Source organism: Piliocolobus tephrosceles, chromosome 8 (assembly GCF_002776525.5).
Source record: "Piliocolobus tephrosceles isolate RC106 chromosome 8, ASM277652v3, whole genome shotgun sequence".
Taxonomy (NCBI): Eukaryota; Metazoa; Chordata; class Mammalia; order Primates; family Cercopithecidae; genus Piliocolobus; species Piliocolobus tephrosceles.
Genome location: NC_045441.1, coordinates 8,864,106 through 8,880,623, shown reverse-complemented (window position 1 = coordinate 8,880,623; position 16,518 = coordinate 8,864,106). Strand labels below are relative to the sequence as shown.

At 48.1% G+C, this 16,518-nt stretch overlaps 1 protein-coding gene across 1 annotated transcript; it reads left to right on the top strand.

The window, feature by feature from the left end:
* The first annotated feature begins 6,847 nt into the window (after nt 1-6,847).
* LOC111530178 (zinc-alpha-2-glycoprotein) lies at nt 6,848-16,518 on the top strand. Its single transcript, XM_023197259.1, has 4 exons — nt 6,848-7,059; nt 10,997-11,257; nt 14,807-15,082; nt 15,960-16,518. Exons 1-4 carry the CDS (start codon nt 6,984-6,986, stop codon nt 16,241-16,243), a joined length of 897 nt encoding a protein of 298 aa, XP_023053027.1. The 5' UTR covers nt 6,848-6,983; the 3' UTR covers nt 16,244-16,518.

Here is a 16,518-nt window from a genome sequence, read left to right as displayed (position 1 = left end):
TTCTCTCTTTCTTTCTCTCTTTCTCTCTTTCTTTCTCTCTCTCTTTCTTTCTTTCTTTCCTTCCTTCCTTCCTTCCTTCCTTCCTTCCTTCCTTCCTTCCTTCCTTCCTTCCTTCCTTCATTTCCTTATTTCCTTATTTCTTTCTTTCTCTGTTTCCTTTCTTTTTTGAAATAGGAGTATCACTGTGTTGCCCAGGCTGGTCTTGAACTCCTGAACTCAAGCAATCTTCCTGCTTCAGCCTTCCCAAGGTGCTGGGACTACAGATGTGAGTCACCATGCCTGGCAGAAGTCAGCTTTCTGTACATCCTTGGGAAACCGGTCAAAACTACTCTGAATATGGTAGTCATTGATCAAGAGGAAACTCTTTTTGGACCAGACTGTCATATTGGAATCATGAAAATAGCAGGAAGGCGCTGCGTGGTTGGATGAAGTAAGCAAAGGGGTCTTTGGGTCTTTCATTCTCTCAAGCTTGCTTTTGAGAAAATCTAGTAATGATTAGTAAGGGAAAGGCATTGAAGTCTAATGGGGGCATGATCAGTCTCCGGTCTCGCCAGAGCCAGGACTTAAAATTATGGGATCTTTTACCCACACGAGGGTTCGTTAGTCTGTCTGAGGGGTTTAGGACTTTTATTTTGGTACTTAAAGGCAGCACCTCATGTCCCAAGTGACTGGATAGAGTGAAGAGTACGAGGAATTTCAGGACCAAGGGCTGGAATGTTTGAGTTCAAAAGTGGTAGAAAGCTTAAAGAAAAGAGATTAAGCTCAATTGCAGAAATTATTGACTCAAATCACCATCTGAAAATCAGGCAATTTCTGTAATAGGGCAGAAAGAATTCCCTTATCTTTTGCAGTTACCAGGATACAACAGACAAAATAAATAAATAAATAAATAAATAAATAAATAAATAAATAAATAAACCTTAATAGACTGGGTGCGGTGGCTCATGCCTGTATGTAATGCCAGTACTTTGGGAGGCCCAGGTAGGTGGATCACTTGAGGTCAGCAGTTAGAGATCAGCCTGGCCAACATGGTGAAACCTCGTCTCTACTAAAAATACAAAAGTTACCCGGGCATGGTGGTGCATGCCTGTAATCCCAGCTACTTGGGAGGCTGAGGCAGGAGAATTGCTTGAACCCAGGAGGTGTAGGTGGCAGTGAGCCGAGATCGTGGTACTGCACTCCAGCCTGGGTTACAGAGTAAGTGAGACTCTGTCTCAAAACAAAACAAAAACAAACAAACAAAAAAACCAAAACCCTTAGTAATGCCTAATTATTAAACCTCATAACAAAAAAAATAGGTTTTGTAACCCGATTACCAAAACCTCATAAATCGAATAACAAATTGGGCTTCCAACACTCCTGTTGCTGGTACTGATGGTCAGTGTTACCAAGAGCTTTGTTGGAGAAAGAACGAAAACCTGAAATGGAATTGGGGAGGGCTTTGTGGGAGGGGTTGTGGGTGAGCAGGATGTGTGAACAGGGATAGAATTTCTGCTGGCAGATGGGGACACGTTTCATAAGGACAGGGATGGGGTTTCCCCTGCTCCTTCCTCTGTCCCTAGGGCTTAGCCCAATTCTTGGCAGGAAGAAGACAATCAACGAACACTTCCAAAAACAGATCTCCGGGTGAATGAGCAAAGACAAGAAGAAACAGTGCCAGACATAGTTGAGGGTTATTGAAGCCAATCTGGTGGAAACAGAGTTCCTGAAGACAGTTGAGGGGTGGGGTAGGTGGGGGCGATCAATGCAAAAGGGAGGTTGGAATCAGGTTCTGGGAGCTTTAGTCCAGTGGATGTGTCTAATTGAGACAGGAATAGCACTGGGTGGGCGCAGGAGGATGGAGAACCCAAACAACAGTTGAAATAAGAACTAGGCAAAGAAACCACAGGATAACAGAAAACCCCAAATAATGGAGAGAAAATGGCCAAAATCCCGGCCAGGGTGACATGTCCATGACTCTTCCGGACAAGCCCAAATAAGGGAGAAAGTGGGCAGTAATGGAGGGGGTGTCCTGTACTTCCCTCCTTTTCTAGAATATCTCATTATTATTCTTATTTTTTTGAGACAGGGTCTCACCTGCCTCTGTCACCCAGGCTGGAGTGCAATCATGGCTTACTGCAGTCTTGAACTCCCGGGCTCAAGCAATCCTTCTGGCTCAGCCTCCCAAGTGGCTAGGACTACAGGCATTCTCCATGACATGCGACTAATTTTTGTTCATTTTTTATAGAGATGGGGTCTCACTATGTTGCCCAGGCTGGTCTCAAACTCCTGGGCTCAAGCGATCCACCCACCTCGGCCTCCCAAAGTGCTGGGATTACAGGTGTGAGGCACCGTGCCCGGCCAGAATATCTATGTTTATTCTACTCCCTAATTCAAGAAACACCTGTAAAATTAGAAACTGTAACTGTGTGCGTGACTATTCTCACGAGTATGCCTGTGTGCACTTTCACTTTGCAATAAAAGCTTCTTGCCTTTCGCTTCATTCTGAATTGTCCCTGAATTCTTTCTCTAGATGGTGTCAAGAACCTGGAAACTGGCTGAGGCTGGGGTCTTGCTGGCATCTGGAGATCCTCCTGAGCCCTCCGGCAATGCAATGCCATACACTGAATGGGGCACGGCCATTAGTGTATCCTTTCCATCACAGCCTGTGTTCTCTGACTGCCCCTTTCCTCTCGGTCAGGGGTTCTCCATCTTTCTGTGCCATCTCCCCTTTTGCCAATTTTTCTCAAGATATATATATATATATATATATTTTTTTTCTTTTTTCTTTTTGAGACCGAGTCTCCTCTGTTGCCCAGGCTGGAGTGCAGTGGCGTAATCTCAGCTCACTGCAACCTCTGCCTCCCAGGTTCAAGCAATTCTCTGCCTCAGCCTCCGTAGTAGCTGGGATTACAGGTGCCCACCACCATGCCCGGCTAATTTTTTTGTGTTTTGAGTAGAGACAGGGTTTCACCATCTTGGCCAGGCTGATTTTGAACTCCTGACCTCGTGATCCACCCACCTCAGCCTCCCAAAGTGCTGGGATTACAGGCGTGAGCCACTACACCCAGCCAAGATAACTTTTAAAGCATACAATAAGACTCGTTTTACGCAGAGGAAGCCAGTTATTTGGAAACCAGGTCTTTCCAGGTACGCTCACGGTTGATGGCCTATTTTGCAGAGAGACCCTCCGAATACAAAGCAACATGTTATTCTAAAGTGACTGGGGGCCGGGTGTGGTGACTCACACCTGTAATCCCAGCACTTTGGGAGGCTGAGGCGGTTGGATCACTTGAGGTCAGGAGTTCGAGACCAGCCTGGGCAACATGATGAAACCTCATCTCTACTGAAAAAATACAAGAATTAGCTGGGCGTGGTGGCACGTGCCTGTAATCCTAGCCCTTGGGAAGCTGAGGCAGGAGAATCACTTGAACCTGGGAAGCAGAGGTTGTAGTGAGCCGAGATTGTGCCACTGCACTCCAGTCTGGGTGACAGAGCAAGACTCTGTCTCAATAAAATAAAATAAAGTGACTGGGACATTATTAAAGAAGGAGATAATTTATGATAATGAGACTCTTTGGGTTGGAGCTTCCTCCAATTGCACTTGAAGTTGGTCTTGGCTGTAGGAGAACCTGTGGGTCGTCCTCTGTTGGGGAAACAGGAAATGACCGTGGAAGGACCCACCTGTGATTCCTTGGACCCCTTTATCATCCCTGGTGTGCCGAGCTGATGCCCGTGGCACAGCCTCACTCCCAGGTCCCTTGTTAGGCCTTTGTGACCGCCTCCTCTCAGCTGTCCCATGCCCACCTGGTTGGGAACAATCTTTCGACATATTCTGGACAAACTGCCTTAGGCCTTCCCATCGTCTCTGAACTCTGACTCCTTGCAGGACGTGTTCTCCAACTGCTTCGTGGCTCTGAGGCCCTCTCCTCCTCTCCCACACCTGGCCCGGGCTGGGTTTCCTCTACCTTGTCCACCCCCATCCCTCTCTCCGGTCACAGATGAGGCCAGATCTCATATTCAAATCTTCACTAGCCTTGCCCAGCTCACATGGATTTTGATTTCCTCATTGATATGGAATGTTTATCTTTTATATTTTATTTGCCCAAGCTGTCATCATATATATCAAAATATTGATTCTGTATTTCCTTCTCTTGACTGTTTGTTTTCTTCCCTGGGGCCCTCTATATTCGGATAGAGTTTTTTACCCCAGAAGAAGGGAATGTGAATTACATATAGGCTAAAGGAATCACTTTTTGAGTTTAATTTTCTTTCTTTCTTTCTTTCTTTCTTTTTTTTTTTTAGATGGAGTCTTGCTCTGTAGCCCAGGCTAGAGCACAGTGGTGCAATCTCAGCTCACTGCAACCTCCGCCTCCTGGGTCCCAGTTCAAGTAATTCTCCTGCCTCAGCCTCCCAAGTAGCTGGGATTTACAGGCGCATGCCACCATGCCCAGCTAATTTTTGTATTTTTAGTAGAGACGGGGTTTCGCTATGTTGGCCAGGCTGGTCTTGAACTCCTGACCTTGTGATCTGCCCGCCTCGGCCTCCCAAAGTGCTCGGATTACAGGCATGAGCCACCGAGCCCAGCATTGAGTTTAATTTTCAAATGGAAGTCAAAGCATCAGAGAAAAAAAAAAGAAAAAAAGAAAAAAAAGGTAACGCCGGGTGCAGTGGCTCATGCCTGTAATCCCAGCCCTTTGGGAGGCCGAGGTGGGTGGATCATTTGAGGTCAGGAGTTCAAGACTAGCCTGACCAACATGGTGAAACCTCATCTCTACTAAAATATAAAACATTAGCCATGACTGGTGGTGGGCGCCTGTAAACTCAGTGAATCGGGAGGTCGAGGCAGGAGAATCACTTGAACCCAGGAGGCAGAGGTTGCAGTCGGCTGACATCGTGCCACTGCACTCCAGCTTAGGCGACAGAGTGATACTCCCTCTCAAAAAAAAAAAAAAAAAAGGTATAGCCTCCAAATTTGGGCTTTCAAGAAAGATGAGATGGTTGGCCAGAATTCTGAAAACTGAAAATGATTTTCTTCAGGAACCTGGCTTGAAAGATGGATTTTGGAGTAATACAGAACGAATGGCTGAGCTTTGGATGTAAAGGAAGCTCTTGTCCCACAGGAAGAAAAAGCGGGGGCCTAGGCAGGTGAGGTTTCATGAGAAGATCAAGGTGAGAGTTCTACTGTGTCCTTTGGGGTTGAAACTTGTGCATGGCGGTTGGTGACTCAGTTGAGGAAACTCACTCCCAGAGTTCTGGCACCTCACAGCCTGAGGGGCCATGGCCACACCTATGTATATCATGTATATACAGCAGGGGACACCTGAACAACTTCAAAGGACAGGAGGCCAGGCCATGCTTGGGATTACCCAGGTCAGAGTGTCAGGAACCATGGCCTCCAGGGAAAACCAACAGTTTCAGATGAATCCAGTGCTTGGGAGCAGAACCAATGAGAAAATCAAATTACAAAAAATACCATCTCTGTTGTGATAGGCAAGAAGGTTACTGCTTGTAAGGCTCTACGGTTTAGACAGTAGGAAAATTTTCAAGGAGAGGCAATTTTGGGGTGTCAGTCAGCTGAGGGCAGGCATTCCAGACTTCTGTCTCCAAATCCACCACTGTCTGTCTTCATGCGCTGCTCCCCCAGCCTTGATGATACCATTGAGGGTAATTTCTTTCTTTCTTGTTTAGAGATAGCGTCTAGATCTGTTGCCCAGGCTGGAGTGCAGTAGTGCAATCCAACACATCACAGCCTTGACCTCCTGGGCTCAAGCGATCTTCCTGCCCCAGCCTCTCATGTAGCTGGGACTACAGATGTGTACCACCATGCCTGGCTAATTAAAACAATTTTTTTTCTTTGTAAAGACTGGGTCTCCTTTTGTTGCCCAGGCTGGTCTTGAACTCTTGGCCTCAAGCAATCCTCCTGCCTTGGACTCCCAAAGTACTGGACTTACAGGTGTGAGTCACTGTGTCCAGCTTGGTGAAGGTGATTTCTGAGGTTTATCTGTCTCATGTTAGGCAGAAAGGATGGCTTCTGGGGCTGAGACTCCATGCTGCCTCCAGCCCTTGCTTCCCTAGTAAGACTGAGAATCTAGGCTCGCGATTTGCAGAAGCAGACCAGTCAAAATCACAGTGGGACCCAGCCCTGTAAACACACGACAGCAGACAGCAGGGGACATTAGAGGCCCAGTGTAAACCAAAGACACCACCTGGGACTGGAACCCAGACGCCCCCATAGCTACTGCAGCCCCACTGCCCCCAGGAACTGGCAGTTGCGACCGCTGCCAAGACCACCAGAAGGCATTGTCCACTGCACCCACCTCTTTGTTTCCCAGACACTTGACCTGATGTCCACAGTAGTAGCTTTGACTTGCTGGGCATAAACCCCGTGCAAACCTGCTCGTTCTATTGCCAGGGAGGCTGCAAAAGGAGGATGCGGCTATTTCTGTTTCCATCGTGGAAGGCTGGGGTTCCACAGGCACCGAAAGGAAGGAGGGAGAGATGGCAATGTGCATGTCCTCCAGACAGCTCTGGCAGTTTCGGGTGAGGGAGAGTGAGGGTCTCACCCCAGCTGGGGACTAACCAGTCCGTATCCTGGACATGTTGAGTTTTTCCAGAAGGCAGGGATGAAGTCTGGTTTGACAACACCCAAGTGATTCCAGAGGGTGTCATAATAGACTGGAAGGGTGACACATCCCAGACACCTGCCACCCACCACACATACCTCCCACCCACTTGCATCCTTCCACCCCAGGCACACACAAAGCCTCAGTCTAGAGATCAACTGTCTCAGTTCTGAATTTGTATAACGTGTGTGTAGACTCATTCATCACAACCTCTGCCCAGCCTAGCTTGTGAATCATGTTTTTTTTTTTTTCTCAATTAGGGGAGGAGCCCGTCCTGGCACTCCCATTGGCCTGTAGATTCAGGCCCTCCCCTGGGCAGGGCCCCAGGACCCAGGATAATACCTGTGCCTCCTGCCCAGAACCCTTCAAGCAGACACGATGGTAAGAATGGTGCCTGTCCTGCTGTCTCTGCTGCTCCTTCTGGATCCTGCTGTCCCCCAGGAGACCCAAGATGGTGAGTGTGGAAAGTCAGGGATGGGTGCTGGAGAGGACTGGAAGGAGGTGAGGAATAGGACATGTAGCTGGGAGAAGGGCTGGATGCACTGGGATTCCCTGGCATATGGCAGGAAAGGGTGCCCAAGGCTGTCAATTCACTCAGCTCACACACTTCCAGGAGCATTCAGGGAGCCTCTGCGCTCGCCCGAAATAAGACCTTCAGGAATCTGAATCTAAAATCCTTAGTTTACAGTGAAAACAAAGACTCCAAAGACCAAGCGACCTGCTTGGGGTCAGACAGCCAGGACGGAGCAGGAATCACACGCCTGGAGCTGCTTCTGCTCCTGTTCCTTCCCTCCTTCTGGTGGCTGGGTGCACCTGCCTGATGCTGTTGGAAAGAGAGAGCAACCCCAAGGGGAAAGTGGAAAGGCAGGTCGGCTGGAGGGATGGTGCTAGAAGGAAACCGGTGCCCTCAACCCACACTGAGACACAGCTGCAGTAGGTCTGGAAGGCGAGTGGCCGGAAGAGAAGGCAGTGGGAGCTTGAGGAGATCAAGAGTCACTTCTAGGACAGGGGAAGGAGGCTGTTTGTGGCATGAGAATGTGCAGGATAAAGACATGGAAGCAAATGGCTTCTCAGTTGTGTGAGTTTAAAATTGGTGACATTTACAAATTGTCAAAAAAGGTGTTTCATGTTCATTGTATAACAATCACTTTGGAATGTTAATCCCATTCTGCACCAAAATCTGAGTTATTCAAGGTTCTCCAGAGAAACAGAGCTAATGGATTGTACACATATACATATATACGTACATACATACATACGCTGTATACACACGCATACACACACACAGGAAGAGATTTACATTATATGTATGCAAAAGAGAGAGAGAGAGTGAGAATAGAGATTTATTTGAGAAATTGACTGACACTATTGGGAGGAGTAAGAAGTCCTAAATCTTCAGAGCAGTAGAGCAGGCCGGAGACCCAGGCAAGAGTTGATGTCTTAGTCTTGAGTCTGAGGGCAGACTGTAGGCAGAATTCTTTCTTCTTTAGGAGACCTCCGAGGCTTTTTCTCTTTTTTTTTTTTTTTTTTGAGACAGAGTCTCACTCTGTTGCCCAGGCTGGAGTGCAGTGGCTGGATCTCAGCTCACTGCAAGCTCCGCCTCCCGGGTTTACGCCATTCTCCCGCCTCAGCCTCCCGAGTAGCTGGGACTACAGGTGCCTGCCACCAGGCCCGGCTAATTTTTTTGTGTTTTTTTTAGTAGAGACGGGGTTTCACTGCGTTAGCCAGGATCGTCTCAATCTCCTGACCTCATGATCCCCCCGTCTCGGCCTCCCAAAGTGCTGGGATTACAGGCTTGAGCCACTGCTCCTGGCCGGCTTTTTCTCTTAAGGTCTTCAACTGATTGGATGAGGCCCACCTCTATGGAGAATAATCCACTTTACTCAAGGTCTACTGACTTTTTTGTAAATTAAAAAAAATTGTGGATGCATAATATGCGTATATATTTATGGGGTACATGAGACTTTTTGATTCAGGCTTGCAATGTGAAATAATCACATCATCGAGAATGAGGTATCCATCCCCTCAAGCTTTTATCCTTGGTGTTACAGATGATCCAGTTACACTCTTTTGGTTGTTTTATTTTATTTTAAAAATTTATTTGATTATTTATTTATTTATTTTTGAGACAGAGTCTCACTCTGTCGCCCAGGCTGGAGTGCAGTGGCACGATCTTGGCTCACTGCGACCTCTGCCTCCCAGGTTCAAGCCATTCTCCTGCCTCAGCCTCCCAAGTAGCTGGGACTACAGGCACCCACCACCACGCCCGGCTAATTGTTTTGTGTTTTTAGTAGAGACAGGTTTCACCATGCTGGCCAGGCTGGTCTTGATTTCCTGACCTTGTGATGTGCCCGTCTCAGTCTCCCGAAGTGCTGGGATTACAGGCGTGAGCCACTGCGCCTGGCCTCTCTTTTGGTTATTTTAAAGTGTACAATTAAATTATGATGATGATGATGATTTTTTTGAGACAAAGTCTTGTTCTGTCATCCAGGCTGGAGAGCAGTGGCGTGGTTTTGGCTCACTGCAACCTCCGCCTGTTGGGTTCAAGCAATTATCCTGCCTCGGATGTGCACTGCCACATGGCTAACTTATGTATGTTTAATAGAGATGGGGTTTCACCATGTTGGCCAGACTGGTCTTGACCTCTTGACCTCAAGTGATCCACCCACTTCAGCCTCCCAGAGTGCTGGAATTACAGGCATGAGCCACTGCACCTGGCCCTAATTAAATTATTATTGACTATAGTCACCCTGTTGTGCTATCAAAGAGTAGGTCTCATTCATTCTTTTTTTTCTTTTTTGTGACAGAGTTGCCCAGGCTGGAATGCCATGGTGCAATCTTGGCTCACTACAACCTCTGCCTCCTGGGTTTAAGTGATTCTCCTGCCTCAGCCTTCCGAGTCACTAGGACTACAGGCGTTTGCCACCACGCCCGGCTAATTTATGTATTTTTAGTACAGATGGGGTTTCACCATGTTGACCAGGTCGTTTTCGAACTCCTGACCTCAAGTGACCCACCCCCCCTCAGCCTCCCAAAGTGTCGGAATTATAGGCGTGAGCCACCACACCTGGCCCCGGTTAAATTATTATTGACTAGAGTCACCTTGTTGTACTATCAAATCGTTTTCTAACTATATTTTTTTGTACCCATTAACCGTCCTCCCAATTTCCCCCCACCCCTGCCACTACTTTTCCCAGCCTTTGGTAACCCATCCTTCTACTCTCTATGTCTATGAATTCAATTGTAAGGTCTACTGATTTAAAGGTTAATCACATTTAGAAACTCATGAGCAAGAATAATTTTAGTAATTGAACTAGGATTCTGCCATATGACCTCCAACATTATTAGCACCTGTATAAATTGTATCATAAAATAATTATGGAACTATTATGGAAATGTCCCTCTCTCCCAGATTCCACCTTGTACCAAAATGTAAGGTATAACCCCAGTAATTCTGAGCTCCATCCTAGTCTTATACTGTGCTAATTCAGTCTGGGTCGTTTCTTGAATCTTCTAGTAAATTCTCCTTTCTACCCTTTCTAACCATATGTATTTGTCAGGTTAAGCTCGAAATGTTAATTTGTTTTTTTGAGATGGAGTCTCACTCTGTCGTCCAGGCTGGAGCACAGTGGCATGATCTTTGCTTGCTGTAACCTCTGCCTCTCCGGTTCAAGTGATTTTCCTGCCTCAGCCTCCCACGTAACTGTGATTACAGGCCCACACCACCACGCCCAGTTAATTTTTGTATTTTTAGTAGAGATGGGGTTTCACCATGTTGGCCAGGCTGGTCTTCAACTCCCGATTTCAAGTAATCCGCCTGCCTTGGCCTCCCAAAGTCCTGGGATTACAGGCATGAGCCACGGAGGCCAGCCTAGAAATGTTAATTTCTAATGCATGCCAGATTCCATGCACATTGGGCAAGGTTCCATTCCTCCATGGGGTGACTCAGGGATCCAGGCTAATTGCATACTGAGACTCTTTCATATTATCCTGTGGCCTTCAAAGTTGTCACCTCAAGGGATGAGAAACAAAAGGGACAAGCCAGCTGGTAGGGTCTTGGACCAGAAGAAAGACATCACTTCTGCTCACATTCTCTTTTGACAAAACTCAGTCACATGGTCCCAATGTATCTTCGAGGAGGCTGAGTAATGTTATCTTCTTATGTGCCAAGCAGAGGAAACAATGTAGTGAAGACACAGGATGGTCTCTGAAATATCATCCTTAGCATGAAAGGAGAGCATATTCACTTGAGTGAGCCTCCAGTAGTGTAAGGTTGATGATAGAAGAAAGAGCTAGGGAGAAAGAAGCCTGTGGGCAGGCCTCCCCTCCTAGCCCTGTGCAGCCCCACAGTGGGACCCTTGCATGGACCTCAACCGTCTTTTCTTTTGCAGGTCATTACTCTCTGACCTATATCTACACTGGACTGTCCAAGCTTGTTGAAGACATCCCCCAGTTTCAGGCCCTTGGCTCACTCAATGACCTCCAGTTCTTTAGATACAACAGTAAAGACAGGAAGTCTCAGCCTGTGGGACTCTGGAGACAGGTGGAAGGAATGGAGGATTGGAAGCAGGACAGCCAACTTCAGAAGGCCAGGGAGGACATCTTTATGGAGACCCTGAACGACATCGTGGCGTATTACAACGACAGTAATGGTCAGTAAACAACAGACCACGGGGGTGGAAGGTCTAACCCAAGAGGCAGTCCCCCAAGTGTGAGTGGCAAGGGGTTAGCAGGATGGAAATAGTCCCAATCCCAGAGAAGGAACAGAAGACACAGCAGAAATGCAGACATGTCCGCATCCCGCCCACCCCACAGTACAGGTGCTCCCCACTTCCCCATCGATTGCCCCATCCTCATTCCAGGCCTCAGCTCACACCAGAAGTGATGACAGAGTCACTTCCTATCCAGGCAGCTCTGACCTCTCACCTCCACACCTCATGCATCAGAGGCTGATCCCCCCTGTGAGAAGGCATCAGACTCACCCCTGTCGAGGGAGGTTGCCTGGAAAGTGAGCCACTCTGAAAGTTACTCAGACCTGGGTTCACCTGGTGGCTCCGCCAGTCCCAGCTGTTGACAGTGAAACGTTCCCAAAATATCTGGTCGAAATCTGCAAACATTGGAGCACTGAGACCTATCTCCAAACAAGTGTGTAATATTTAACTGTGTCTATTCTATGAAGGATGTCACAGTCTGTCCTAATCTCCCTTGCAGCTCCATTGCCTAGGACGGTGCAGCCAATATTGGCTCAATTGAAATTTGTGGAAAGAACAGAGAAAAGCACCCGGCACAGACCGTAGCCCATGCTGAGGGCTCAGGAAGTGCTGGATTCAAAACCGCGGGCTGTTAGAGTTCCCTGCAGCCCTAAAATTTCTCCTCACCATAAGATGCAGACCCGGGAAGGGCCACCTGCACTATGGTTGGAGGAGCTGATGGCAGAGCCCGCGCAGAGATGGTCCCTGTGCCCCCGGCCCAGCACTTTTTCTGCTAAACCACACTGCCAGCCCCAAGGCAGCCAACCTCAGGCCTGGTGAACTGCTGTTGTTAAATTATCATAGAGTGGGTGGCAAAAGATGGGCTACTAAGTACAAAAATGCCCAAGGTGCTACATGGGATCTGAGTTTCCAAAAGGAGGCAAGAAAGAGATAGGCAGACGTTTGAAGGATGTGGGGTGGGAGGTCTTGGTAAGGAAAATGGCCAGGGCTGTGTGTCAGCAATAGGAGAGGAGGGGGCACAGGTGACCAGAAAAGACACTGGGAGAAGCTTTGATGGACAGGAATAGAAATGTCAAAATGGATAATTACGAGGAAGGAGGATGAAGAGATGAATACAAGGTTTTAGAAAATAACAGTAGGCAGTGCTCGGTGCCTCACACCTGTAATCCCAGCACTTTGGGAGGCTGAGACAGGTGGATCACCTGAGGTCAGGAGTTCGAGACCACCCTGGCCAACATGGTGATAGCCCATCTCTACTAATAATACAAAAATAGCCCGGCATGATGGCACACATCTGTGGTCCCAGCTACTCAGGAGGCTGAGGCAGGAGCAGGAGAATTGCTTGAACCCAGGAGGCAGAGGTTACAGTGAGCTGAAATCCTACCATTGGACTCCAGCCGGGGTGACAAGAGCAAAATGTTGTCTAAAAACAAAAAACAAAAAAAGGAAATAAGAGTAGCTGACATTTACTGAGCACTTACTTTGTGCCAGGCCCATCTGTGAGCATATATAATGTTCAGAATCGCCCCCTGAAACAGTGCTCTTGGCATTGCCATTTCAGAGGTGAGGAAATAGAGGCACAGGGAGGTGACTGGCTCCAGTTCAGGCAGCACACCAGGTGGGGGCGGGGAGAGACCTGGGTCATGAGCCCAGACAGGTGACCTTGAGAGCTGTCAGTGTCTATGCCAACAGCACCAACCAGTGCTGGGTATACACCTGCTTTTAAAATCAGAATGAAGAGGCTGTGTCCCCCACCGTAAGGAGATCCATTTCTGAGAGTTGTGGCTAATGGGCAAGAAGGTTGGGACTTTAGAGATTTGGAATAAAGATATCAAACACCGTCTCTACTAAAAAATACAAAAATCTAGCCGGGTGAGGTGGCGGGCGCCTGTAGTCCCAGCTATTCGGGAGGCTGAGGCAGGAAAATGGCGTGAACCTGGGAGGCAGAGCTTGCAGTGAGCTGAGATCCGGCCACTGCACTCCAGCCTGGGCGACAGAGCCAGACTCCATCTCAAACAAAAAAAAAAAAAAAAAAAAAAAAAAATTATATCAAACACCAGAAAGGAAGAAAGAAGAGTGATCAGATTAGGGTTACTTAGGTGATGATATTAACTCTTCCTAGAACTGAAAGAAAAGGAGAGTCTTCCTTTCTCATATGAAATCACAAATAGTTTCTATCCAATTTGGAAGTACACTTTGGTGTGGTTGTGACAGCTTCCTCAGAACTCAGCATAAATTAAAACAAATAATTCTCCTTAGAAGAGATGCTGTAGAAGAGATAGAAATCTATCTATATTCTGTAGCTCTTTCTTTTTTTTTTTTTTTGAGACAGAGTTTTGCTCTTGTTGCCCAGGTTGAAGTGCAATGACACAATCTCGGCTCACTGCAACCTTTGCCTCCTGGGTTCAAGCGATTCTCCTGCCTCAGCCTCCTGAGTAACTGGGACTACAGGCTACAGGCATGTGTCACTACAGGCATGTGTCACTACGCCTGGTTAATTTTGTCTTTTTTTTTTTGAGACAGAGTCTTGTTCTGTCGTTCAGGCTGATGTACAATGGCACCATCTCAGCTCACTACAACTTCTGTCCCCCACTTTCAAGTGATTCTCCTGCCTCAGCCTCCCGAGTAGCTGGGATTACTGGTGTGTGCCAGCACACCCAGCAAATTTTTGTATTTTTAGTAGAGGCGAGGTCTTACCATGTTGGCCAGGCTGGTCTCAAACTCCTGACCTCAGGTGATCCTCTGGCCTCAGCCTCTCGAAGTGCTGGGATTACAGGCGTGAGCCACTGCACCCAGCCTAATTTTATATTTTTAGTAGAGATGGGGGTTTCATCATGTTGGTCGGGCTGGTCTCGAACTCATGACCTAAGGTGATCTGTCCTCCTCAGCCTCTCAAAGTGCTGGGATTACAAGTGTGAGCCACTGAGCCCAGTGGTTTTTTTCTTTTTTTTTTTTTTTGAGGTAGGGTCTCACTCTGTCACCCAGGCTGAAATGCAGTAATGTGATTTTGACTCATTGCAGCCTTGACTTCCCAGGTTGACGTGATCCTCCCACCTCAGCCTCCTGAGTAGCTGGGGCTACAGGCATACACCTCCATGCTGTGCTAATTTTTAAATTTTTTTAGTGGTGGGATTTTGCCATGTCACTCCGGCTGGTCTCGAACTCCTGGGCTCAAGCGATCCACTCCCTTCAGCTTCTCAAAGTGCTGGGATTACAGGCATGAGCCACAGCACCCAGCCTGTAGCTCTCTTAAGGAGGAACATGTCTCATCTGAGACAAACCTGAAATGCCAAATCCAACTGAGTTAGCCCCTCTCTGTCTGCTGTATCTATTGGAGTAATAACCTATTTGTCTTGATAAAGGGATTGCATGCTTGAATTGCAAAATCCTTTATTTCTTTTGGGATGCCCAGTGTGCAGGACTAAGAGTTATTTCGATAAATTTTGCACGAGGCTGACTGTCTCTCTGTGGGGTCGGGGGAGTTTTCAGGGTCTCACAACTTGCATGGAAGGTTCGGTTGTGAGATCGAGAATAACAGAAGCAGCGGATCATTCTGGAAGTATTACTACGATGGAAAGGATTACATTGAATTCAACAAAGAGATCCCAGCCTGGGTCGCCTTGGATCCAGCAGCCCAGATCACCAAGCAGAAGTGGGAGGCAGAACCAGTCTACGTGCAGCGGGCCAAGGCTTACCTGGAGGAGGAGTGCCCTGCGACTCTGCGGAAATACCTGAAATACAGCAAAAATATCCTGGACCGGCAAGGTACTCACTACTTCCTGCTCCCCAGTACTGAGCCCAGAATAAAAGATGATCTTAGGCTAGGAGCTCAGGCAACATCTTAGTCTGGTCTCATTTGTTCCTGGATGTCCCTCCGGTCCCCAGCTTTCATCTTTTAGGATTCATTCCTTCCCTGGGATGATGTAATTTGTGGTCCAAAAAGAACATCTCAAAAATTTCATTCAGAATGGGTCAGGAAGGCTATTCTTTCTTGATGGGTGTCCCCAAATCATCTCCAATGGACAGACAAGGAGCCTGAGGTCAGAGAGGTGAGGTTAACACTGTAAGAGGCAGAGCTGGGACTCAAATTCCAGATTTCAGATTCCAAATCCCGCTGTTGTTTCTCTTTACAATGATGCCTACCATCTGGGTGGTGGAGAGAAGGGAGGTGTGTAAAATGTCAGCCCCGGAAGGACAAGAGCGAGCCAGTGTGAGCGGGATTGATGGCTGCAAGCTGAGACTTGGATTAGAGACATAGTGAGACTCAGGATTGTGCAGTGCTGCAGGGAAGCGGTTGCTGGATAGAGGCATGGGCTGAACCAAGCAGTTGGACTGAGAATGGGGGAGAGGAAAACTCCAAAGCCCACTGAGAAGTGGGAAAACGTGGAGAAGTGCACGGAGCATTCACAACTTACTGCTGTCAGAGTCAATACATGGGTGGGGTGGGGACTGGGCAAGAGGGAAAGCGTCAGCCTTCCTTGATATTCTGGATAGTGTCCTGGGGCCGTGGGTGGGGTGGGGTGGGCAGGTACAGAGCTTAGAGCTCTGCTGATCGCTGACAGCCAGGGGTGGGGGTGGGAAGAGATCTGGGCGGGGAGAAGTTGACCTCAAGCCTGCGGTGTCACACTCTCTCCCTCTACAGATCCTCCCTCTGTGGTGGTCACCAGCCACCAGGCCCCAGGGGAAAAGAAGAAACTCAAGTGCCTGGCCTACGACTTCTACCCAGGGAAAATTGATGTGCACTGGACTCGGGACAGCAAGGTGCAGGAGCCTGAGCTACGGGGAAATGTTCTTCACAATGAAAATGGCACTTACCAGTCCTGGGTTGTGGTGACCGTGCCCCCCCAGGACACAGCCCCCTACTCCTGCCATGTGCAGCACAGCAGCCTGGCCCAGCCCCTGGTGGTGCCTGGGGAGGCCAGGTAGGAAGCAAGGGCTGGAGGCAATGTGGGATCTCAGCCCCAGTAGCTGCCTTTCCTGCCTGACGTGGGAGCTGAACCACAGAAATCACCGTCAATGGATCCTAAGGCCTGAGGAGCAGTGTGGGGAGACAGACTGGAGGTGGATTTGGAGACTGAAGACTGGGATGCCTGTCCTGAGCAGACCTGGACCCAAAAAATCATCTCACCTTGAGCCCACCCCCACCCCATTATCTAATCTGTAGAAGTTAATAAATAATCATCCCTCCTTGACTAACATAA